Source organism: Poecilia mexicana, unplaced genomic scaffold (genome assembly GCF_051168715.1).
Source record: "Poecilia mexicana isolate PSO_F unplaced genomic scaffold, ASM5116871v1 scaffold_16, whole genome shotgun sequence".
NCBI classification, from domain to species: Eukaryota; Metazoa; Chordata; class Actinopteri; order Cyprinodontiformes; family Poeciliidae; genus Poecilia; species Poecilia mexicana.
The window spans coordinates 2,288,084-2,312,500 of record NW_028263385.1 but is presented as its reverse complement, the minus strand read 5'-3'; the positions used below and the strand labels follow the sequence as shown (position 1 = coordinate 2,312,500).

The 24,417-nt window shown below is 44.5% G+C and overlaps 3 protein-coding genes across 4 annotated transcripts in view; all 3 read right to left on the bottom strand.

The window, feature by feature from the left end:
- Nucleotides 1-422, bottom strand: part of plin6 (perilipin 6) — a 20,820-nt gene extending 20,398 nt beyond the window's left edge. Inside the window, exon 1 of the mRNA XM_014974414.2 lies at nucleotides 168-422. The gene's annotated coding sequence lies outside the window, so the exon portion shown is untranslated. The remainder of the gene's footprint in view (nucleotides 1-167) is intronic.
- A 4,805-nt stretch (nucleotides 423-5,227) lies between these two features.
- syt11b (synaptotagmin XIb) lies at nucleotides 5,228-17,291 on the bottom strand. The gene is made up of 4 exons (XM_014974411.2): nucleotides 16,308-17,291; nucleotides 9,442-10,382; nucleotides 9,080-9,200; nucleotides 5,228-8,178 (listed from the first exon to the last, which is right to left on the bottom strand). Exons 1-4 carry the CDS (start codon nucleotides 16,339-16,341, stop codon nucleotides 7,868-7,870), a joined length of 1,407 nt encoding a protein of 468 aa, XP_014829897.2. The 5' UTR covers nucleotides 16,342-17,291; the 3' UTR covers nucleotides 5,228-7,867.
- Nucleotides 17,292-19,280: 1,989 nt separating this feature from the next.
- On the bottom strand, nucleotides 19,281-23,301 carry LOC106908338 (methyltransferase-like protein 27). 2 transcript variants are annotated; one of them, XM_014974412.2, is made up of 5 exons: nucleotides 22,577-23,297; nucleotides 21,567-21,698; nucleotides 20,182-20,317; nucleotides 20,010-20,102; nucleotides 19,281-19,942 (listed from the first exon to the last, which is right to left on the bottom strand). In XM_014974412.2, the coding sequence occupies exons 1-5, from the start codon at nucleotides 22,691-22,693 to the stop codon at nucleotides 19,680-19,682; spliced, it is 741 nt and encodes a 246-aa protein (XP_014829898.2). In that variant the 5' UTR covers nucleotides 22,694-23,297; the 3' UTR covers nucleotides 19,281-19,679. The 2 variants fall into 2 exon arrangements, with proteins under 2 accessions (XP_014829898.2, XP_087870255.1); XM_088014129.1 differs by lacking the exon at nucleotides 20,010-20,102 and having other exon boundaries at nucleotides 22,577-23,301.
- Nucleotides 23,302-24,417: the final 1,116 nt, after the last annotated feature.

Below are 24,417 nucleotides of genomic sequence, written 5' to 3'. Positions count from 1 at the left end.
GTTTATCTCAAAGCTAAATAATTAGCTTGCTAACTAAACATTTTATTAGCCATATTTAGCTCTAATATGTGTTAAATGGGTCTCAGTACTGAACCCTGAGGGACTCCATGGATCAAGGATTTTGGACATTATAAATAAACATGTTGAAGTTCTGTTCCTCCTCTCACCTGCCTGAAACTGGAGCCAGTAAACCAAACGCACCGTCCTGACCAGAGTCTGCAGCTCATCACCAGACCTTTACCAAGTTGGTTTCTGAAACCCAACCAGGAGATCATCACTTTCCTGGAAACCAGTCGGCTGCTCGGCCTCCAACTTCACCACAATCTCAGCAAGAAACGGACGTTTCGATCTTGGCCAATTACTGAAACTGGGGTCAAAATTAGGCTTTTAGCTTCAAACAGAACATAAACTGTCAGGTTTAAACAGCCTTGACTTGACCCAGTAAAAACAGATTTACCAACAATATCAAAACTAAAACAGCTGGCGCCATGTTTGACTGGTTGGAGTCTTTGGGTTGAACAACAAAGCTGTATTTGTACATTCCTGTATTTTGATGGTTCATAATGATGATGATCTGGTTCTGACACCCAAGAACTCTGAAGAACTTTTTCAAAAACTCATTACAGTCGAAGACAAAGATTTTATTTCCTTTCTGTTCCTTTTAACAGAGACATTTTCTGACTCGCTGGTGCTGGAGGTTTCAGTACTTCAGTTTCAGGTTCAAAACTTACAGGTTACAGTAAATTACTTTTGTTTAATGGCCAAAGTTTACTGTAAACATTTCACCAAATGTTTGCACAATAGTTAGAGTTCATATGTGAAACCCTGTTTCTCTTGAGGTTTTCAGGATTTCCTTGGTGTTCATTTCCCAGCAGTTTGACGGTTCAGAGAGCGAAGGTGGAGCAAATGGCGGATTTTCCTTGAGTCCAACCTGGAGATCCTCTGATCATAATCAGGCTGTGAAGAATGATGAGGAAACCCAGTTTATGACTTTAATCACAAGGTTGATGAATTCTCCAAAACATGACGCTTCTTTGGGTAGGAATGACCTTCGGTAATGAGCTTGAAATGCCAAGTTCCCCCAACATACCACAAGGGATTGTTCATTTCCTTCATGTTAGCAAACAGACCAGGACTGGTTGGCTGAAGTCTCCTGTACCCTCAGATATCCTCCTAGGGGTGAAGCGCTGCTTCAACGTTTCACTGGCAGAAGAAAAAACACTTTGTTTCTCTAGAAACGGCCCACAGAAACTCCAGTAACCAGGCGTCATTCAATCCTCCGGCTATCTAGAGCTATTTAACCTGCTAATTAAATGTTTAGTTAGCATGCTAAATATATTGCTCCATTCTAAATATTAACAAGCTAAAGTTAGTAAGCTAAATGTTTAGCTTCAAACAAAATATTTAACTCAAGCTTTAGCTTGTTGATAAATATTGGGGTAATATGCAAATTCACTGGCTGATAAGCAGATGTGAACTATCAAAATAAAAGTTTGTTTTAAATAAATATTTAGTTAGCTTGATAACTAAACATTTCGTTTCAAACTAAATATGTAGTTAGCAAATTGAATATTTAGTAAATATTTAGCATGCTAACTAAATATTTTGTTTCAAATTATATAGTTAGCAAGGTTAATATTTAGTTTGAAGCTAAATATTGACCTTGTTAACTAAATATCTTGATAGCTAGCTAAATATAATTTGAAACTAAATATTAACTTAGCTAAATATTTAGCTAATATGCAAATTTACTTCCTAATAACCGGAAGTGAACTATCAAAATAAAAGTTTGGTCTTTCTACTGGTGAGACTGAGTGGTTTCCTGGCGTGTTTTTATCGTTTCTTTCCCTGTTTTCCTGTCCAGCGTTTCAGCTTAACCCAGGTCGAGCCGTTTTAAAGGCAACCCAGACATTGATCAACGGATCTGCAGCGACATGAAGGATTCAGCACAGTGATTCTTGAGAATAGGGACAAAACAGGTCCTATGGATAAAGCACAAAATTTGAATAAAATATACACAAAATATATTTTTTTCAAATATCTGACTCAACTAACCTGGGTCATGTGAGCACAACAATGTATGTTTTCCAGGTATTTGCTGAATATTTTTTTATTTTAAACATTGTAGTCGGTGGATGATGCCTGTAAAAGCCCTTGTCCAGGAGCAGAACTCAATACATTATAATAGTTTAAAATAATTAAAGAAATACTAAAATTATATATTGTGACAATTAAGTATAAGTAGACATATAAATAATTATAGAGGTATCAATAAATTGAATTAAAAATAATTTTTATATATTTTCCAACTCCGTTGAAATTTGTCCCTAGTTTTTGTCAACACTGTCAGAAATGAAAAGAATGTAAAAAAAAATCAGGCATTATTGGGGGGGCACCAGAACTTCTGAGGACCCCATGACGTCGTCTTTTCTCTTCCTTTGCTAAGAGGCTAGTTAGCTCCGGTTAGCTTATGTTATTCTTTAGTTTTTTCTTCTGTTTTATTCCTAAGTTGTTTGTCACAACCATGATGTGTCAACTCCATAACTGACAATTTACAAAACTTTGATGAAATTTTGCGAAATAAAAGCTTAATTTTGGTATAATGTAAAGATTTCATGGACCTGACGAGCTACAATATGGCCTCCTTCAGAATAACATCATATAAATTGAGGTAGTTTGGCATTTCGTCAACTCCGTCAGATGTCAACTCCGTCAGTTTTTCTGACTCTTTCAGTGAAATTGTTGTCAAATCTCACTTAATTGTGCAATTAATTCATTTAAATGTATTTTACATGAATAGCATTACTTCACATGTACCAAGTTTTTCATTTTATTCACTAGTTTGTCACCACCTTCAGTTCTGGGTCAACTCCGTCAGATGGCCTTTTTGTTGTTTTTGGTTTTAAATAATATTTATTTTGTTTGTTGAGAAGCATTTGTCTGTAAAATGAGTAAAAATATCACTAATAGGGTCATTAAAAATTATTTTTTATTTATTTTGTCAGATGGTGATGACAATGTTCTGGGTCAGGTTGATTAAAAATGTAATAAAAAAAAAAAAATGTTGCAACTGGGAGCCTGCACCTTAGCATCTTTACATTTCCTAAACATTATTTGTCATATTTGCATACATAAGGTTGAGAAATAACAAAAAAAATTATGGGAAAATTAAAACCTATTTTGTCCCTATTCTCAAGAATCACTGAGCAACATGAACCGTCCAGGTTGACGGAGTTCTTTATATCTGTGTGATTCTGTGAATAAGAGTGCTGTCCTGGATAAACCGATGTTTGGGGGCATGAGGTTATTTTTTATGGCATTTTCTTTTCCTGGTCGGACTCCATCTCGTCTCTATCCGATCTGCGAGCTGAGGCAGCGACAGCCCTGAGATCTGCCGGCCTGAGTTTTCCCTCCGGGCCGTTCCCGTGATGATGCTTCAGGATTCCAGGCTTCATGTGACTCCGGCAATCACCGCCTCATTCACCACACTGGAATCAGTGGTTTTCAGGCCTTAAAGACAACTCAGCTGCTCAGGGTTGACTTTAATTATCACCGTCACACTGCGGTGATTCGCGGATTTTCTCCTTCCAGTCAACAAAGCCTGTTTACAGTCACAGCAGGTCAGGATGCATCCGCTGACGTCCGGCGGTCGGGAGATGACTGACTTTCATAATAAATAAAGCTTTTAATATAAAAAATGAAGTTGGAAGTGAGGAACTCTTACTTCTAGTCTTCATTACTTTTTATTCTCTTTCCAAGTAAACAAACTTTCTAGTAATCCTTAAAGAGCTGCTGATTAACAGTTCTTCATGCTTTTCTCCAGGTTTTCTTTGGAAATGTTTTGACCATTTCCATCGAGTCTGGCTGCTGGTTTATGACTGGGACCAACCAACCTCAGAGACTTTTATGTCAGAATGGTTCAAAGGTCAGTCTCCTAAACATAAAGAGACCCGCGTTGATTGGACCAAAAACGCCGACTTTGTTAAAGAACCAGCTTTATATCGGATCTTTGGGTTCTAACGCCGTTTCGGTTTTACTGGCTGCTCAGATGAGCAGACCGTCAAAACGAACATTTAGAACCAAACGTTAAGTAATTATTAGCCATTATTACTATTTATGTGTTTGTATTATTTAAATATTTATTCTGAGAAGAGATGGAGACTTGAGTCGCAAAAATAAATGACTTGACTTGGACTTGTGTTCTGAGACTCGAGTTTTACTGTGAAAAGTTGAGTTTAAATAGCCAGTGAAGTTGGCGGATTATTATGGCACTTTGCTGTAATTTATACCCTAAACCTGAAGGGTTTTTTTCTATTTTAAAACGTGAAAAGTTTTAGAAAACTGTGGCGTATTTACCCTTATGATTTATCTGAGTTAGTACAATCCTTGTATTCTGACACACTGCGCATGTGCAGGTTGTCTATAAGCGTTTGCCATGGAAATGCCACAACAGTAAAGATGTACGGAAAATGGTCCGAACCTCCGCTGTTAAGACATTACAAAAATAATTCCCCAACATTATTAAAACTTCTGCTGGTCAGAGTGAAGAAATTCGTCCAAACCAGATCTAATGCAATGGAGAGGAGAATATGAAGCTTACGAAGTCTGGAAAGCTGCAATTCTTCATCATCACATTTTAATTAGCGCCAGGACTTCATTTCGATTAATAAATTACAATCTATTACACAGATTATTGTATTTTTTTTAAATACAAGCCTGTCAGCGAAGAATAAACTTCAAGAATAAACTGGCATCTTAATGCTAAACATGCTAGCAGCAGACGCTAACGCTAATGTCAGCGTCTTCATTTCTAGAAGCTCCAGAACCTGAATAACATTAAAAACTATAAATATCTTTGTTTTAGTTAGTATGTAAACGTATTCAATAATTTAGCAGGAAAACTGATTTTGGATTGAAAATATTGCTTATTTTGGATAAAAATGCATTTAAAATGAATGAATATATTTTATTAGTTCAGGCGTGACGAGACTTCAAGACAATGACTTTGGTGTAACCGATTTTATTTTATTTTTAAATGTACACAAACTAGACATTTTAGTATGGTTAACTTCTATTCCTCCATCTTTAATTATTTAGGCTCATTTCTGCTCAGCTCTCACTGTTAATGTTCTGGTTCTGACCCATTTGGACCGGGCTGGAGATTTTTTCTGTTGGAAAAACATAAAAAATAAACCAAGAGAAGAAAATAGAAGAAACGACGCAGCCCTCGTAGCTAACTTGTTTTTTTTTATTTGCACGTCCACTGAGTGTTAACAAACCCAACACAGAGGTTAGCATCCAGGTCTACAGCAGGGGGCGCTCAAACACACGAAAGCTCTGAGGACAACAGATAGGAAGGAAACCAGCGAACAAATTCACATCTGTACAAATCTACAGTCTGTTGGTCTGCAGGGAGCACCGCTCACAGGAAAGCCGTTCAGCTTCAAAATGTTCTGGTGAGGCGCAAATTTACACGAGTTAATGTTTGTGGAGCAGCTGCGGCTGGATTAACGTTAAACTCAGATTAAACTGCATCAGCAGTCAGCGCTAAACCCAAACTGTGGCTTCTCTGTTCACAGAGCCAAGCGGGGAAGTGGCGCCATCTGGTGGCGGATCGCTCACCAGGGTAAACGGGGAGGAGGGAAGGAGCCGGACGGCGTGAAGCAGAGTACAGATGAGGCTGAGTCCCCAGGAAAAGGTCAAAAATTCATTTATCTGCGGGATAAAACTTAAAACCCGGATAATAAAGTACAAAATAAACACAAATAAACTGCTAATTCTAAACAGCCTGATTAAAATCTGAATATATTCAGGAGTTTTTAAGTCGTTAGTAAAGAAGGGCGCCCTCTGGTGGGCTTGTTTATTAATGAACTGGGATTAAAAACAAACGGGAAACATCCAGAGGTTTTACATTAGACTTTCGGTAACTCTTCGTGTAACAAAACATCTGCCATAAACATGAAGGAGTCTTCAGAAATGTCTACGGCTGTTATGAAGTGCCAACTTTTCATTAAATAACTTTAATGCAAAGTAGCCTTAAAAGTCCATTAAACGTGTCAACTTTGCATCAAAAGTGTAATTTTTAATTGAATGAATTTTGTGGGTCGCCAGCAGTTTAAATTGGTTAAAAACTTATCTGGTTGATTTAACTGAACCTACTGCTTCCTGGTCTGAGCAACCAGAACCCACCTGGGACTCGTTTCCAGTCCAGAACCACTCTGACATGTTTCCTTTTTATCTGGATTAAAGGGGCGTTTTATGTAAAATCAACTTTTTTGATGTTTCCGTCATGTTATACTTTTATCCTCATCAGAAACAAACCTGGAGTGTTGCTTTGATTCTTTCATGAATCTTTTAATCTCCATGGCAACCATTCAGCTGCGCAAAACATCTGGGTGGACCTAGCCCCGCCTCCAAGATGCAGCTCCTCCTCCACTCCTTCAGACTAGCCAGCAGCAATTAGCAAACACCTGCTGAGCTCATAGGAGCTACTTCTCAGAGCAATGCTGGTAAAAATGTTAAAGGTTTAACAGAGGAGCCATGTTGGGATGACTTCCTGGAGGCGGAGCTTCAGGGAGATGAGTTTTTAAAAAGACGGAGGCCCAATTTCAAGGCGTTAAATCTGTAAGTTAAATTTCTTTCAGTTATATTTGACAGCATTTTGATAACTGAAGTTAACAACGTTACTTGATTATATAAAATGGCACCGGGTGCCCCGAAAATACATAGTACCAAGGCATTAAATAAAAAACAGCAACATTCTCATTGTACTTTACAGTTTCACTGTTTTCTAAATTATGAACCCAAAAACAGGCAAAGGCTCCTCTGAATATTCATCCTGACACCTTCCATCAGTTCCCCAGATTTTCATGGTCGGTTCGTCATTTTTTGCAATCAAAATAGCAAATTTTCTGATGCTACTTTTTTTCCTTCCAAAAACTACATATAGAAGAAAAAACCCAATAAGAAGCAAACAGATCGCACACGGAAACACCTGTATCCGTTAAAGAACTTTAAAAATGGGATTTTTCTGACTCGTCTTATCCTTAACCTGACATTGAGTAAGAAACACCGCCCCCTGCAGGTGGGAGTTAGCATCACTTAAACTCAATGTTTATGATGATTTTCTTTTGCAGAAAATTTATAATAAACTCATAAGAGAAAGTATGTGAGGATCTGATGATTCAGTGTGAATCAGGAAGAAGCTGTGGGACTGAAACAGTTAAAACAAGGATCACAAGCAGATCCGAGTGATTTTGGTTGAAGATGTTGAGTGGAACATCTGGCCTCTGCTTCAGCCTCCAGGATAAATCAGGTATGTTACATCAGCTGGGATCAGTCCGCAGGTTTTCGCTGCAGCACTTTGGGGCTGGGACGCGGCCGGGATGAAACCCAGCATCTTTAGGATTCTGGGAAAGTTCTGGAGCGGGACAGAACCCGGACCGTCGCAGGCGGGGAGCATGCTGAAAACAGAGGGAGTTTTCTCTGCGCAGTGGAGCGTCGCAGCGTTGGAGGATCTCTGCAGCTCGGAGCTTCACAGACATGCGGCGAGCTGCAGGATGAGGGGAGCCATTTCTTTTTCTTCTTTTTAAATCGCGTTGGACCCGCCCTCTTTTCTTTTCAAATGAAACTGCAGGATTTTTTCTTAAACTTGCAAAACGTTTTGGTGGCAAAGAGATAAAAGAGACGGAGAGTTGGACTATCATCACAGCGGTGTGTGTGTTGCACATCTGGTTACGTGTGTGTGTGTGTGTGTGTGTGTGTGTGTGTGTGTGTGTGTGTGTGTGTGTGTGAGAGCTGTACACTGAGTCTTTGTTTCCCAGTAGGGATCACTGGTAGAGTCTCAGTTGCTTCCTCCTCCTCTTCCTCAGAAGTCGCTCAGGTTGTGCCACTTGGAGATCTGCCTGCGCGGGTTTTCACACACCTCCCGCCAGTGGGAGGCGCCAGAGGGGCAGGGGCTGTGCAGGCCCAGCAGCAGGCGGCCCAGGACCTCGTTCTTGGTGGTCCGGTCGAAGTCCACCACCAGGAACTCCACGGAGACGTCGGGCAGCAGTTCGGGCGGGATGTCGTAGATGAAGGACTCGTTGAAGACCGGGTTCAGCGTGCATTTCTTCACGTGCGTCTTCTTCTTGGCGATGCGCTTACGGCCGTAGAAAACGTTCACCTTCACGTACGGATCTGAGCGTAGAAGAAGAAGAAGATGAGCTGCAGAGGATCAGGATAACGCAAACTGCCCTTCCTCTTTATTACACAAGACAGAAAAACTGGTTTTATTTTCAGCAAATATTTATATTTTAAATGTCAAATTAGAATCAAAGTAGAAAACGAGTGATGCCTTTTTGACAAAAGTGGAATAAAAACCAAACTAATGAAGAAATGCTATATATTAATTTTAAAGGTGAAACAAAATGTGTATTTTTATTAGATTTTTTAAAAATTTATTTTAATTTATTTAAGAGAATTAGGACTCAAAATACGAGCATAGAGTCATAATTTAAGGACAAAGTTGCAATAGAGATTAAAGAAAAATATGAGAATAAAATTGAAATATTACAAGAATAATGTGAAACTATAGAATTAAGTTGTAACACCAGGAGAATAAAGTCATAAGAATACAAGAAAGTCGTAACATTACGAGAACATCGTTAATAATAGGAAAATAAAGTCGTAATTTCTCTTTAAAATGACTTTATATCTTTGTTCTGCCAATATTATGAGTTTATTCTTGTACTATAAAAATAATCTCCTAATCTGGCTCTGTCTGTTGTACTTTCAGAAACTTCTTGAAAAACTTTCATTATTCCTAAAATAAAAACGCATCAGAATCAATCAGCCATGAATTTTACTTTCCTGCTCATTTCTTGTTTTGTGTTTTTGCCATGAATATAAATAACCATGAGAGGAGCATAAAACTGGACTAATAATGAAAACCTGAGTTACAGTCGGGTTTTAAAAGTTCGTGTTGAGCGAATGCTGGCTGGGCCGGCTCTGGTTCTACTGATGGATAATAAAAACCTTCAGATCTGATTCATGTCTGAGGGAGAAGTCCTGTGTTTAACTGCTCCCTGGTTGGACTCACTGGCTGACAGGCCCGTCATGTCCATCTTGGGCAGATGTCTGGCCTTCAGGACGACCACGCTGAGGCGGTGGGACACGGGCTGGTAGGACAGAGAGGCCAGCAGCTCGCCACGACTCTCACACTGAGAACACAGACCGAGAGGATGAGGACCAATAATCAACCTTCACCACCAATAATCAGATTTTTAAACAGTTCTGTTTGTGTTTTACGTTGGTTCAGTTCCTGAACCTCTGATTTGACCCAGTCGGTTCTGATCAGAACTAAAATCAGAGAATCTGTTCATATTTCTGTCTGAAGCAGAGCAGCTGACCGAGCAGCCCGTCTCCATGCTAACGCTAAGCTAACAGCAGGTTCCTGCTCACCTGCATGTTCCTCTTGGTGATCTGCTGGCTCAGGTGGACCCGGCCCGTGCTCGGGTCCACGCCCTTCAGCGGCACCACGGCCTCTCCGATGACGTCATCGCGGGCGAAGCGGTCGAAGCTGAGCACCAGGAAGTGCAGCGTGAGGTCGGGCAGCGCGCTGTAGGCCACGCCGTAGAAGGTGAAGGTCTCGTCGAAGATGGGGTCCAGCGTCTTCCTCAGCACGCGGGTCTTGACGCGGTGCTTCTTCTCCGGCAGGATGGTCATCTTCACGTAGGGGTCCGAGCTGCCGGCCTGCTCGTCCACGGCGGGGAGACCCCGGGCCCCCACCACCGTCACCACCAGCGCCTTCTTGGGGAAGTTGTAGTCGACGCTGAGGCTGATGGAGCCCAGGTTGGGTTCTGGTTCCGGTTCGGAGGAGGCGGGGGTGAAGGGCGACGCCGTCTTGCTGCTGGTCTGGCTGCTGGCGGCCGAGCTGCTGTCCAAGCAGCAGTAGTCGGCGCGGACCGGCAGCGCCCTCTCCAGCCGGGCCTGGCTGTGGGCGGGGCCCGACCCGGAGGGCGGGACCAGGTGACTCATCTGCAGCTGGCCCGGGACGTCCAGGATGTTGTTCTCTGCGTCCACCAGGACCATTCCTCGGCCCGCCGCGCCGCCGGCCGAACCACCGCGCTCGCCGTCACGCTCCGACCGGTCGGCGCGGCGGATTCCACGTACGATCCGCTTGCTGCCGCTGAGGGATTCTGGGTAAATGCTGATCCCCTTCAGCATGTGGATGAATTTGTACGGGGGGTCCTCTGCGTCGCAGTATCGGTCGCCGTGCAGCTTGTAGCGCCCGGTAACCCGGAGGTACCGGCGCTGACAGAACGACCAGAGCAGGACCAGAACCACCACCACCAGAACCAGGACACCAGCTCCAAGGAAGCCCGCCAACACCGGGGACATGGCTGGACGGACACAGAGGACAGTTAGAGGTCATTCAATAAATCATGTTTTCAATTCCAATATATCCAACAGATGTTGTGCGACACTGATGAAGGTTAGACGTCCATCAGAGCATCATCAGCGTAAAGACGCAGTGACAGTCTGCCAACGCCTCGACCCCGACGACACGAATCTCCAAGTGGATGATATGTGGATGTACAGTCTGCGTACCGTCAGCCTACCGTCTGCGCACCGTCGGCGTGCCGTCTGCGTACTGTCGGCCTGCCGTCTGCGTACCGTCGGCCTGCCGTCTGCGTACCGTCTGCGTGCCGTCGGCGTGCCGTCTGCGTGCCGTCGGCGTGCCGTCTGCGTGCCGTCGGCGTGCCGTCTGCGTACCGTCGGCCTGCCGTCTGCGTACCGTCTGCGTACCGTCGGCCTACCGTCTGCGCACCGTCGGCCTACCGTCTGCGTACCGTTGGCCTAACGTCTGCGTGCCGTCTGCGTACCGTCTGCGTGCCGTCGGCCTACCGTCTGCGTGCCGTCGGCCTACCGTCTGCGTGCCGTCGGCCTACCGTCTGCGTGCCGTCGGCCTACCGTCTGCGTGCCGTCGGCGTGCCGTCTGCGTACCGTCGGCCTGCTGTCTGCGTACCGTCGGCCTGCCGTCTGCGTACCGTCTGCGTGCCGTCTGCGTGCCGTCTGCGTACCGTCGGCGTGCTGTCGGCCTACCGTCGGCGTACCGTCTGCGCACCGTCGGCGTGCCGTCTGCGTACTGTCGGCCTGCCGTCTGCGTACCGTCGGCCTGCCGTCTGCGTACCGTCGGCGTGCCGTCTGCGTACCGTCGGCGTGCCGTCTGCGTGCCGTCGGCGTGCCGTCTGCGTGCCGTCGGCGTGCCGTCTGCGTGCCGTCGGCGTGCCGTCTGCGTACCGTCGGCCTGCCGTCTGCGTACCGTCGGCGTGCCGTCGGCCTACCGTCGGCGTGCCGTCTGCGCACCGTCGGCATGCCGTCTGCGTACCGTCGGCCTGCCGTCTGCGTACCGTCGGCGTGCCGTCTGAGTACCGTCGGCGTGCCGTCTGCGTACCGTCGGCCTACCGTCGGCATGCCGTCTGCGTGCCGTCGGCGTGCCGTCTGCGTACCGTCGGCCTACCGTCTGCGTGCCTTCGGCCTACCGTCTGCGTGCCTTCGGCCTGCCGTCTGCGTACCGTCGGCCTACCGTCGGCATGCCGTCTGCGTGCCGTCGGCGTGCTGTCGGCCTACCGTCGGCGTACCGTCTGCGCACCGTCGGCGTGCCGTCTGCGATCTGTCGGCCTGCCGTCTGCGTACCGTCGGCCTGCCGTCTGCGTGCCGTCGGCGTGCCGTCTGCGTGCCGTCGGCGTGCCGTCTGCGTGCCGTCGGCGTGCCGTCTGTGTGCCGTCGGCGTGCCGTCTGCGTACCGTCGGCCTGCCGTCTGCGTACCGTCGGCGTGCCGTCGGCCTACCGTCGGCGTGCCGTCTGCGCACCGTCGGCGTGCCGTCTGCGTACTGTCGGCCTGCCTTCTGCGTACCGTCGGCCTGCCGTCTGCGTACCGTCGGCGTGCCGTCTGAGTACCGTCGGCGTGCCGTCTGCGTACCGTCGGCCTACCGTCGGCATGCCGTCTGCGTGCCGTCTGCGTACCGTCGGCCTACCGTCTGCGTGCCTTCGGCCTACCGTCTGCGTGCCTTCGGCCTGCCGTCTGCGTACCGTCGGCCTACCGTCGGCATGCCGTCTGCGTGCCGTCGGCGTGCCGTCTGCGTACCGTCGGCCTACCGTCTGCGTACCGTCTGCGTGCCTTCGGCCTACCGTCTGCGTGCCATCGGCGTACCGTCTGCGTACCGTCGGCCTGCCGTCTGCGTACCGTCGGCATGCCGTCTGCGTGCCGTCTGCGTACCGTCGGCCTACCGTCTGCGTACCATCGGCCTACCGTCTGCGTGCCTTCGGCCTACCGTCTGCGTGCCGTCGGCGTACCGTCTGCGTGCCGTCTGCGTACCGTCGGCCTACCGTCTGCGTGCCGTCGGCGTACCGTCTGCGTGCCTTCGGCCTACCGTCTGCGTGCCTTCGGCCTACCGTCTGCGTGCCGTCGGCGTACCGTCTGCGTGCCTTCGGCGTACCGTCTGCGTGCCGTCGGCGTACCGTCTGCGTACCGTCGGCCTACCGTCTGCATACCGTCGGCATGCCGTCTGCGTGCCGTCGGCGTGCCGTCTGCGTACCGTCGGCCTACCGTCTGCGTTCCGTCGGCCTACCGTCTGCGTGCCTTCGGCCTACCGTCTGCGTGCCTTCGGCGTACCGTCGGCACAGTGACAGTTTCCTTTAATTAAATGAAGGAAACTGGAAGTAATTATCGTTGCTCCTGTAACAGGAGATCTTTGGACTCTTTGATGTTTTGGTTAAAGCTACTGTTAGAAACCTGGGGTTGACCTTTGACCCTGGCTTTAGGCTTGAAAAATCATGACAGACCTCTGGTTCCATCCTGTTTTTGTTTCTTTTCATCTGGATTTTTGTAAAGAACTCTACACACATTTGGCCAAAGCTTCCCAAACGAGGCTCTGCTCTGGTTCATAATTAATTAGTGAATTAATATTAATGCTTAGGACTTTGTTTATGAAAAATATCTCAGGAACACCGGAACCAGTTGGGTCTTTATGCTGCCAGTGGTACCGCAGAGTCTGTTGAGTTGTATGGATGAAATGGACGCCAGATGGTCAAGATCCATCATCAGTAATGTTTAAAAAAAAAAACTGAGGCTGAGTGAGACAATAAAACATGAGGACAACTTTAGTATTTAATCAGTAGATGAAGCCGATATGTTTGGAGAAAGAAAACAAACTGGGAAGATTTTTACATTGAAAACAGGAAAATAAAGCTGGAAAATGACTGAACCAAACTCTGCAAGGAAACTACTAGTGAGGATTTAACTGCTCAGAGTTGAGGAAGATGGTGATGATGAAGAGGAGAGCAGGCCTTTGTTTGCAGCATACAGTGCAGCCTTGTTGTCCTGATGCGTCTCATGAGACTCACTGCTGCAGCTTCACTGAGACCTACAACAACCTGACTGCAGCGCGGAAATAAAGCCTGACGAACGGCCGATTTAAACGTGTAAAAAATACAAAACTGCAACGTTTCAAACTCATCTGCATCAGAATAACACAACCTGCAGCCGATCGCTGCAGCCGATCGCTGCAGCCATTAAAAGCCTGAAAGCTTTCCTCCGTTTCCGGCTTTCATTCAGACTCCAGCGGATGATGTCATGTTTGGGAAGAGTTGAAACGGCTCAGCTCACTGCTTAGCAACACACACACACACACACACACACACGAGCTGAGAGTGTGTGTGTGTGCGATTCACTGATTCTGCCGCTGAAAAACCTCCTGATTCTCTGTAATGTTTCGTTTGAGTGAAGTAGTTTCTGATTGGTTGGATGTTTTTTGGGCCGGATCCGACCGTCTCAGCTGCAGTATGCTTCTCCAAAATGTTCATTTTTCTCAAGACGATTAAACCATAATTTTACATCAACAAGATGATTTTCACAGAGCTGTCAGCTGAAAAGTTGTTATATTTCAGAACTTTTCCACCATATTTATAATGAATTATTCAAAACATTTCCTGAAAATGATTTTGTTCTGTTGCAGCTGATCCGATTTAAAACTGGACTTTAACCTGACCAGAGAGGGTGTGATAACTTTCTGTATTCGGTCCAGAATTGATCAGTAACCTGTTAAAAATCAGATTTTACTTCTTGTTCCATGAATGCATCAGAACTCCCAGGTTTCTCCTGGTCTGTGAACGCGTCATTAAACAGCTTCTACTTAAAGCAGGGGAGCAAAAACTTTTAGTTTTAGGTAACAATGTGCAGAAATATTCACACCCCATAAACTTCACATTTTCTCTCATTTCTGTGGAAGTTCATTTCCACAGAAAAGATTTTTCACCATGAAAGAAAAAATAAAAACAACAGAAAGTCACCATTTTGAGATTTTAAACCATAATTAGAGACATTATGCGATGACTTGGACCACAGCAGATTCATAGGTTAGAATGGCCTAGTCAAAGTCCAGTCTTAGCTGATGTTCTCAGATGTTCTGCTTCAAAGTTTCATTAAATATACTGTAACAAACACTTAAACTGTTCAGCGCTCTGAAGTCTGGCTGGTAGATTATTCATGTTGCACAATAATGCTAACACCTATGCTAATGCGATGACATATATGCTAAGCTAAGCGCTATTTTTAGCTGTGGAAGGAGAGGTAGAGTTACAAAATGAAGCTTGCTAAAAAACGATTAAAGTGTGGAAACATTTTAAGCTAAACTGGAACGACAGTAAAATTAGCTTCTACGATAGCGCGCTGTTAACGTAGCCGAACAGGAAATAGCCGCTGCAGACATCCGAGTTGACCGCAGTCGACGACAGGCGCGTTTATGTTGGCTTTGTTGGACACGTTTACCTGAATGTGAGATAGTCTGTCATGTTCCACATGTAGGACTAGGAGGAATGCTACATGTAGCAGCTCGTAGCGGCTAGCTGGCAGGGTGCTAGCTAACAGGGTGGGAAATGTAACAGAAGAAAACTAGTGTGAAATAAAGCAGCAGATTGATGGCATGAGATGAAACCTTCTATTTGTTGCTTTTATCTTAATTTAAATTAAATATGTAGAGTTTATATTTCAAGTTTAAAGTATTTGCAGTAGTTAGTTGGATTTAATAAGAGTTGAAACATTTTAAGCAATAAAATCTAAAAACTGAGTTAATTTACTTAAATGTTCTTTTTTTTTGTTTTGTCTTTAAGTCAGAAAAGAAGCTTGAAGTCAGAACCTGACTTTATTATTTTGTCCAATTAGTAAATTACTAAAATATTTGCTCGCTGCAGTGCTATGCTAAACTGCCACAATAAACTGAACTTTCTGGCTCTGCAGAGCAGGGCTTCCACTTCGACACCAAGTCTCTCAATCCAGGGAGGATTAATCATCCATCGCTTAATAATCCAGGATTTATGTTTTTCTTTAGCAGCTTCAACATCAGAAATGAGTCACTTTAACCTGATTTTAGGTTAGAAAACCAAACCTAGAACTAGACCCATGCCCGGATCGGCCCAGATTCCCTGTTTTAACCCAGCTGCCTCTACAGACCTGCTTTGGATTAAATGATCCCTAATCTCATCTCCGTCCAATGTCTTCAAAGCCCAAGCAGCAATGACTTCATGGGACAAGGGCGCTTCAGAAATTCAGTTTATATCAGTATTTACTGGATTGTTTAAGATTCTGCTGTTTAAAATGAATCTGGTCCGGTTCTGGACCGCCTCATCCCCAGAAAACAGATTATTCCTCCGCGTCGGCAGCGACAACTCCAGCGGGACAAAGATGGGTTTATAAGGACAGATCATTCCTCTGTCGCAGGGAACAGACATGACGTCAGCCTCTACCCACCCGTTACTGGCACGCGACGCGCACGCACGAGAGGGCGGCAGACTGTGCGTGGGAACGCGCCCTGTTTTTTTTTTTGTTTTTTTTTAACCCACCCGAGTTTGGGCTGTTTTTAAACCATCCGTGGGGTCGAATTGACACAATCAATCACGTCACAAATCAATAAACGTTTCATGTTTAATTCTTCAGGAATGATGACGCTGTTCCTTTAAAATGTTCCTGACAGCAGGGGAGCCTCCATGATCTATCCATTATCTACACGCAGGGAAACATTATTAATGATATTCTGATCATGTTTAAAAATCACTAACGTCAAACTCAGAGGAATATCCAGGCCTGGAGAGGCGACCGCAACGGCTGCAGGTGATTTATCAACATGGCACGGATCATTTCCCTCCTAAACACCTGATGTTTTCCCCAAAAAGCTTTTAAAACACAAATTACACACATTTGGAGCATTCAAAAAGGAGAGTTTTGGTGTTAAATTGCGAAAAGGATCGGACTCCGGCCCGGTTCTCACCGTAGGCGGGTCCCAGCTCGATGATGTCCGCCATTTTGTGGTTCAGAGGAGGCTTGGATCCTGGCCGAAAGAAGCGCAGAGATGGAGGAGGAACCGACTCGCTGCCGCCCGCTGTTACTTCACATCCATAAAGGAGGGAACCCAGCAGGAAGGAATCACCGAAAACACGCCTCTGGCCCGGGGGAGGAAGCCTTCATGTGTCCGCTGACGGAGCAGCGTCGGTCCGCTCAGTCCGCCTCGGTGGGTCGGTCAGTCTGATTCACTGCGCAGGGATGCTGGGGATGCAGGGAGGCTGCGCGGAGCTGCCGAGAGGAGACTGCACGAAGATCGTCTGTGCGAGGTAATGACTCACTGCGTGGAGAACGATAAGGTTGTTTTTCTGAAATGAAGTTACAATAAAAATGTTTTGGGGTTTTTTTATTATAGGTTTCAGTTAAGTAATTAGTTCAAGTTCAAGTTCAAGATACTTTATTGTCATTCACATCACGTATCACATGAGGTGGAACGAAATTGAGAGTCACAGCCCCAGTTACATCCAAATATAAAAATATAAATATAAAAGTATAAAATATAAAATATAAAATCGCTGCAAGAGCACAATATTACAAGTAGGAAAAGTGTATAGCTAAGAGCAGTGCAATAAGGGGGAATGATGGGAGTTTAAGAGTCGCACAGCTTCTGGTATGAAGCTGTTTCTCAGTCTGGTTGTCCTGCATTTGATGCTCCGCAACCTCCTACCTGAGGGGAGCGGGACAAGAAGTGAGTGTGCTGGGTGAGTAGGGTCCTTCATGATGCAGGAGGCCCTTTTCCTGCATCTGGAGGTGTAGATGTCTGTGGCGGTGGGGAGGTTGACTCCAACAGTCCTTTGTGCCACCTTCACCACTCTTTGCAGAGCTCTCCTGTCTGCAACAGAGACAGGAGAGCTTACACTATACGATTAATTTCATTTTAGAATAAATAAAGTATGTTTGAATTGAATTATCCAACAATTAGTGTTTGTGTTGGGCTGCACAGTTGGTAGCACTGTCCTGGGTTCGATTCCCAGGTTCTTCACGGGTCTTTCTGCATGGAGTTTGCAGGTTAATTGGTTTCTCTAAACCAGGGGTCCCCAAAGTTGCTCCTGGAGGGCCGGCATCCTGCATGTTTTAGTTTTCTCCCTGGTGGTAGTAACAACCTTTTCAGCATGTCAATGTTCCTCTTAGGTCTCTAATGAGCCATCATTGGATCCAGGTGCGCTGGAGACGGCAGCAACCCTCCCGACCCCATAGGGACAAGGGTGATGGAAAATGGATGGATGGTGTTTGTGTCTAGACCAGGGCTGGGCAATCCTGGTCCTGGAGGTCCGAGTCCTGCAGCTCTTAACGCTCCCTGGTCCAACACACCTGAATCCAGCAGCTGAATCTCCTCATCGGTGCATCAGGTTCTGCTAACGACCTCATTATTTGACTCAGGTGTGTTGAAGTTGAGACATCTAAAAGTTGCAGGAGGCCCTCCAGGCCTGGAGCTGCCACCCCCGCCAAGCTAGATATATTTTTATTCGTGACTGTGTTTGAGTGATTACATGTATGGACACATTAACATTAATTGTATTAACATTTATTTTAATCCCACCAGGAAGTTAATAGAAAAGACAATATACAAAATTATGTTTTTATTTTCTGCTTTTATTTTTATAAAACTTGAGATTATACTTTTCTATAAACAACAGAACAACACTTGTTATATTTACTGACAAGCTTTAGGTAATTTCTGATTACACAATTGGGCTATCACTTTTTTCCTTAAAGCCAGGATTGGTTTGGATAGTTTTCCCCCATGATAAATTAAATCGTCATTTGAAAACAGCTTTTTGTATTCATTCAGGTTATCTTGACCCAATATTGATATTTATTTGATCATAAAGGGGAGGAACTTTTTCACAAGAGCTTGTTTGTATGAAAGAGTGATTCTATCATTTTCAGCTTTCCTGACAAAAATAATAAAAAATAGACATTTCTTTGACAATACAGCTCCAGTCTTTGATCAATTTGTAGATTATTGATTTATTTGTTAGACATGTTTGATATAAAACCCTCTCTTCTTACTTATATTTAATTTGTAAAAAGGTATTTTTATTTTGTTAAAATCATTTTTATGGAGTGTTTGCGTTGGTGATCGATGTCTGTCGTCTTCAGAAATGTGGTTGGAGTGAGACATCTCTGCAGCCTCCTCTCCTCCCTGAAATGGTCCTTCAGGAGGAGACTCCGCCCCCTTGTGGCCTCACGGATGTTAGATAATGACCAGGAAGTGCCCTTATTTGTCCATGAACGGGACTTAACTGCTGCAGAAATGTTACTGGTCCTTTGTTAAAAAATAAAAAAAGTTAACATTTAAAAAATAAACAAACTGACTTTAATTTACTTAAATACACTAAAAGAAGATTGAAATAATCCAAATTTAGAGGCTGAAATCAGCCAAAGGAACGTCCAACCTAGGATTATATCATTGAGAGAGGGAGAAGAGAGAGAAGCACCATTCACTCCTTCATTCACACACATCAACAAAGCAGCAATGACAAAACTTCCTATCCGCATGAGGATCTGCCCTTATGGGGTCTCCTCGATCAGAGAGGGGCTTTAGAAACACCTCTTCTTTCCTAAGAACTTTACAGATTTTTAGCCAAAACGCCATTTGACAAGGATTCTCAAACCTCTAGATATAGCTCTTTAAAATTCACCTACGTTTCTGTTGTTTCCTGTTGGATCTCATCACTCCGCCGTTGGCAGACAAAGTCTACGTCGCTGACCCAGCGAAGAATTTTGCCACCTGGATCTTTCTTTCCAGGTCCTGTTGCCTGTTGACTCTGTCCGTGCACGGTTTCAGCGCGTCTTCCTCTGCCTGACAGCGGTCGGGTATGAGAGATCCCGGGTTTCGGCACCAAAAATGATAGGTATTTTTCTTGAACCTACTTAAAAGAACCACAGACAACGTATATGAATTTTATGGCCAAACGTTTGCAAAAGGAGAAAACTCAGCAAACTGCTCCTCCGAGTCGTTCACAGAGCGTTCTGCCCTCTCTCTGCCAGAGCCTTTTATTTGGGAAAACAAAAGTCAGGAAAGATAATAAAACAGATGGCAGCTCCATCCAACACTCAGGTCATCAAGCTCTTTCCCTTGAGAGCCATTTCTTCCAAGGGTGGAGGGAACAACCAGTTCACAGGAACACAGATATTCAACACGGCGATCAAAAAGTTTTAGCACATCACATCACTACTGATTAACATTAGACTGAATAATGATCTAAAGTAATAATAAAAATGATAACTCAAAAAATCTCTAACAAGTGGCATTCCTGTTTTATTAGTTTCTAACAGTAAATAGTAGCTGTTCACATCATATTTTTTTGTTCTGGCTGTTTCCGTCTGAGCTGCAGGTCTTCTGGTAGAGGTAAAGGCTCCCGGTGATGTACACCGGGCCCTCGTCCCGCCTGCTGGCCTCCACCTGAGGGTCCAGCATGTAGCGCTCCACCTGTTGGACGGCGACTCGACTCCACAGCCCGCCATCCTCCAGCAGCTGCAGCTCTCCCTCCAGATTTGTACCAAACTCTTTCTCGGCTGAACTCGTGTGGTTGCCTCTCGCCAAGCAGATTAAACCTCCTGTAGAGAGGAAATGGACAGTTTTTGGGTTTCCAGCATTCCTGCTGGTGCTACATGATGTCAGCACCTGGTTTGGATGCGTCGCAGAGCTCCCTGATGACGCTGACTGGAGCAAAACCAACGCCGAGGCCCCCGACCAGAATCACAAGATCAAACGTACCTGGAACCAGCAAAGAGGAAGAGTGTGAAACCTGAGCCCTGCTGGGTGTGTGTGAAGCAGGAAGGAGATCAGCAGTCACCAGTCTGAGCAGGAAGTGGTTCTGTTCCCAGCAGGGCTGGTTGGAGCTCCTGGTAGAGTTTGGTCTTTGCAGCTTCCTCCAACATTCGTTCGCTGCAGTCCACTCCAACAAAGTTCCTGAATCCCAACTTAAACATCTGAAACGAGATATGAAAGTTTGACGTCATAAAACTGAGCTAAGGACATAAAAATCATTTCAATGCAACGTTCTTCTCCTTCCAGGTGGAGAAACTCCAGTCCAACCTGTAGATGTCTCTGCTGCACCAGAATTACTGCGTTCACAATTCAACTAAACATTTCAATAATCAAAAACTAATTTTTAAATACATTTATTGTAGAATAATCTAGTAAAAATTAAGTGAAATCGCTCTTTAGCCTTCAGCTCAGTAATTTTTGGCATGTCTATGCTCGGTGTCCCATTGGATTCCAGTAAATTCTATCTAAAAACAAATAACAGTGCAACGTGTGACGCTAACAGATATTGAATGACAATCATTTTTCTTGATAAACGTTCCTTTGTCCCTTAGGTAGGCCTAACACTAAGGGTAACAAAAGTAATGCTAGTTTATCCGATGCTAACATCAACCTGGGAGCTGAAAGCTAGCCATTGTGGCTAACTCTGGCATATTATGCGATGTGCATCGTCCCTTTTGAAATAAACAACAATCTATGCAAGTGTAATGCCAGACTAACTAATGGTAACGCCAACTGATTCAAGGCTAATGCCACACTGTCCAATGCTAACACCTGTCTATCCAATGCTAACATCAGTCGATTCTTGAGTAATGCTAGCTTAACCCAGAGGTTCTCAAAGTGTGGGGCGCGCCCCCTATGGGAGGCGGCGTGCCATTGCAGGGAGGGCGTGGGATGGATGACACACGTCATATAGCAGGGGGCGTCAGTCCAACTTTCCCTATTGTAATCCACAGGGGGGACCCAGAAAGTGTTTGGAAACCACTGGGGGGGCCCAGGAGAAAAGGTTTGGGAACCACTGGCTTAACCAATGCTATTGGCAACTAATACAATGTTAATGCTAGCCTATCTGTGCAAATGGACAGCAGAAGAAGGCAATCCAGTGGGTGACCACACAAGCCAAGCTAGTCACTAGCCTCTCCAAAGCTAATGTTAGCTAGCGGTGTCCTTGTCACTTGTAGCCCCGACTGCTCATTAATCGGATAAGTAGCTAGCTGCAGAGTGGGTAAACTCTAGACACTGGCTAACAATTTGGAGCATCATAGTAAAGGGGGCGGTAAAAATTGAAAAACTTTTTCTTCCGCTGCATAATTTTGTACCATAAAATCCCAATAAAATAGATTGATGTGTTTACAGCACAGCACCGTCATATTTCACCTGCTTTACAGCCTGAGAGGAAAAAGGAAAGCTCACCAGTTTAGCCACCAGTCCGGTGCCGCAGGCCACATCCAGAACCTGAACTGTCCCTCGGTCTCCGGAGAAGTCGGCCACCAGGAGATCGATGAGCTGATGTGGAGCGCGGAACTCCAACGTATCCACAAAGTCCTGCAGGGGTCAAAGTTCACAGAGGTAACACTTTTAACTCAACCCACATATGAAAGCTGGTTCAGTTTGATCCAATTCACTGAATTCATGCTGAGCATGTATGTGGTGACAGTAGAAAGGAAACCTCCAGCAGAACCAGATTCAGCCTGGAAATCCAGAAGTTTTGGTAGAATCAGCCTGCTGGTTGTCTCAGCAGCTCCACTTTGGATTTTTAATCTGCTCATTTTTTAAAACAACACAAAAAACAAAAAGTAAAACAACAACTTTCTACTTGTGTCTCGTGGAATCAAACCCGAGTGCAGACAGAAGAAAAGGCCTGACCGAGATTTACTAACTGAAGGAACAACGAAGCGATGCTAGGAAAAACAATCGACATGAAGAGAACAGAAGGATCTGAAAAGGAGGGGAAAACGGGCTGGCTTTTAACTGCTGGGAGGTGATTGGATGAGAACATAGTGCAGAAATAAAATATCACAAAAACATTGCAGTTCTTCCAGATACGGATATCTGGAAGAATATCCAGGACTGTTTGGAGCAGTAACTTTTGGCTAATGTAGTCCTAGCACTGTGAATGTCATGCTAATGTGATATTTAACTGGTTGGACAGATAGCATCATTAGCATGCTGAGTAAAATGCTAATCAAACACTTTATTAGGTCAGTGATTTAAAAATTTATTTTTGTTTTTATGTTTTGTTTAAAAATTAGTTTCATGTTAAATTTTTAAGTGGAATAAAGAAATTTGTAACTGATTGTTTTAAATTAACATTCATGCCAGAAGTTTAGGTTTGTGTTTGCTTCCTCCTGAGCAGCAGGTTTTCAGGGTTTCAGTCTTTCAGGTTTTATAATTGTATAGTTTTTTATGTTTTCTTGTCTCACCTGTTCGTACGTTTCCGCCTCGCTGTCATAGAACTTCTTGGTCTGCTCCGAGTTGAATCCATTGCAGGACTGAAGGAGGTTCCTCACCTCTGCCAAGTTTCTTCCTTTACTGGACATGATGAAGCCAAAACTCAGTCAGTCAGTCAGTCAGTCAGTCAGTCAGTCAGTCAGTCAGTCAGTCAGTCAGTCAGTCAGTCAGTCCTCATTATCAAACCTGCTCAGAAACAGTCACAGCTGTTAAAAATGGCTGTAAAATTTGCACAAAAACTATAAAATCACAACAGGAAAATACTGTAAAATATTTAATTCACAGAAAACTTTGCAAACTGTCAATATAATGCTTTTGTTGTTTTTACTGCAATAATATGTGAGAATAATCGAATGTATGTGTTAAAACTACAACTGTTGGTAAGAAACAGAGATATTCTGATAATGTGACATTCAGATGCTGGAAAAAATCCAGTTTTTTGCAGTTTTTTCCTGCAGTTGTTTTTGAAAATACAAACCATATTTGACTTTATTCTGCATGTTTTACTGATTCTTGTTATATTAACATTTAACTTTTGTAGACTTAACAGATCATCAATGTAATTCAGCTGTGAACTCAATCACTGTAAATCTGTTATTCTATCATTTTCACAGGAAACCTCTGTGAACCATAGCCGACAGATTTCCTGTAAAAACTTTTTTTTACAGTGTAGGGTAAAGTCAAAAGAAGCTGAGTTTTCTCTGACCTTTAACCTCCAGATGTTGGTCGGTTTGAGTTGTTCTGGTGTAAAGTCACCACAGCAGCAATGGCGACGTTCTCCGTCTTTGGTTTTACCTTCGGGAGCCTTGGGCGGATTCTTCCTCGTCTTCGTTTGTCTGCAGAGCAAACCGTCAGTGAGGAAAGGTGCAGATGTTGGGGGATGAGTCGAGACTCACCTGCATGTTCCCGATTAGCTGGTTGGACTGGATCAGGCGGTTCTGGCTCTGGTTCAACACGCTACTGGGTTTTCACCAATATAACCTTCAGTACCTTCAGGTCCCGACTCAGTCTGATTGGATTCCTTTGGCTTTCCAAAACAAGATCCGACATGGCGGTGGCTGCTGATCTGCTGCCTCTGATGAGGAGGAAATGCAGCAGAAAACGGATCCAACTCAAAGTTCCTGCTTCGCTCAGGAGTCCAAAGCAGGACAACGTCCAGAAATCCATCAGGTTTATGTCTGAAAGTCCAAAAACGCCACACATTGGAGTTCAGTTGGGTCTGAGTTCTGGTTCTCAGGACGTGTTCATGTATTTAGTTTCTTTCCTCTCCTGTTGCTGCAGGACTGGTGGTGGGAAAACCTCCAACACCAGCAGGTTCTGACCCGGCTGGTACTCTCACAGCCAGGATTAAGTTCACGTTTTAACCCGCTGTCCTCTCTCCAAGCGTCATTAGTTTCCATCAGAGGAGGTGATGCGACGCTGACTGCTGCAGAGAATATTCAACCTTTTGACATTTAGTACATTTTTAAGATGAACTTTTTGTTCCTTTTATTTTATTGATTCAATAATTATTTTAAAAAGTGGTGATTTCATTGAAAGCAACAAAATAGTTGGATTTTATTTTAAGACTGTAGACACAGAACAAACTATCAGCTAAAAAACAGATTTTTTATCATGCTATTCCTAACAGGAAGTTCAACACTTCATGGCTCACTACTGACACCTGCTGTTGCATTGAAAGAGTTGCAGCCTTATTACTGAAATAAATCATATTTCTAAATTTATTACAACAGAGCAGTGAGTGGCTGCAATAGTATCACAATATAGACAATAACTGGTGAACCCTTTTTAACCATGGCGTCTATTTTCAGTT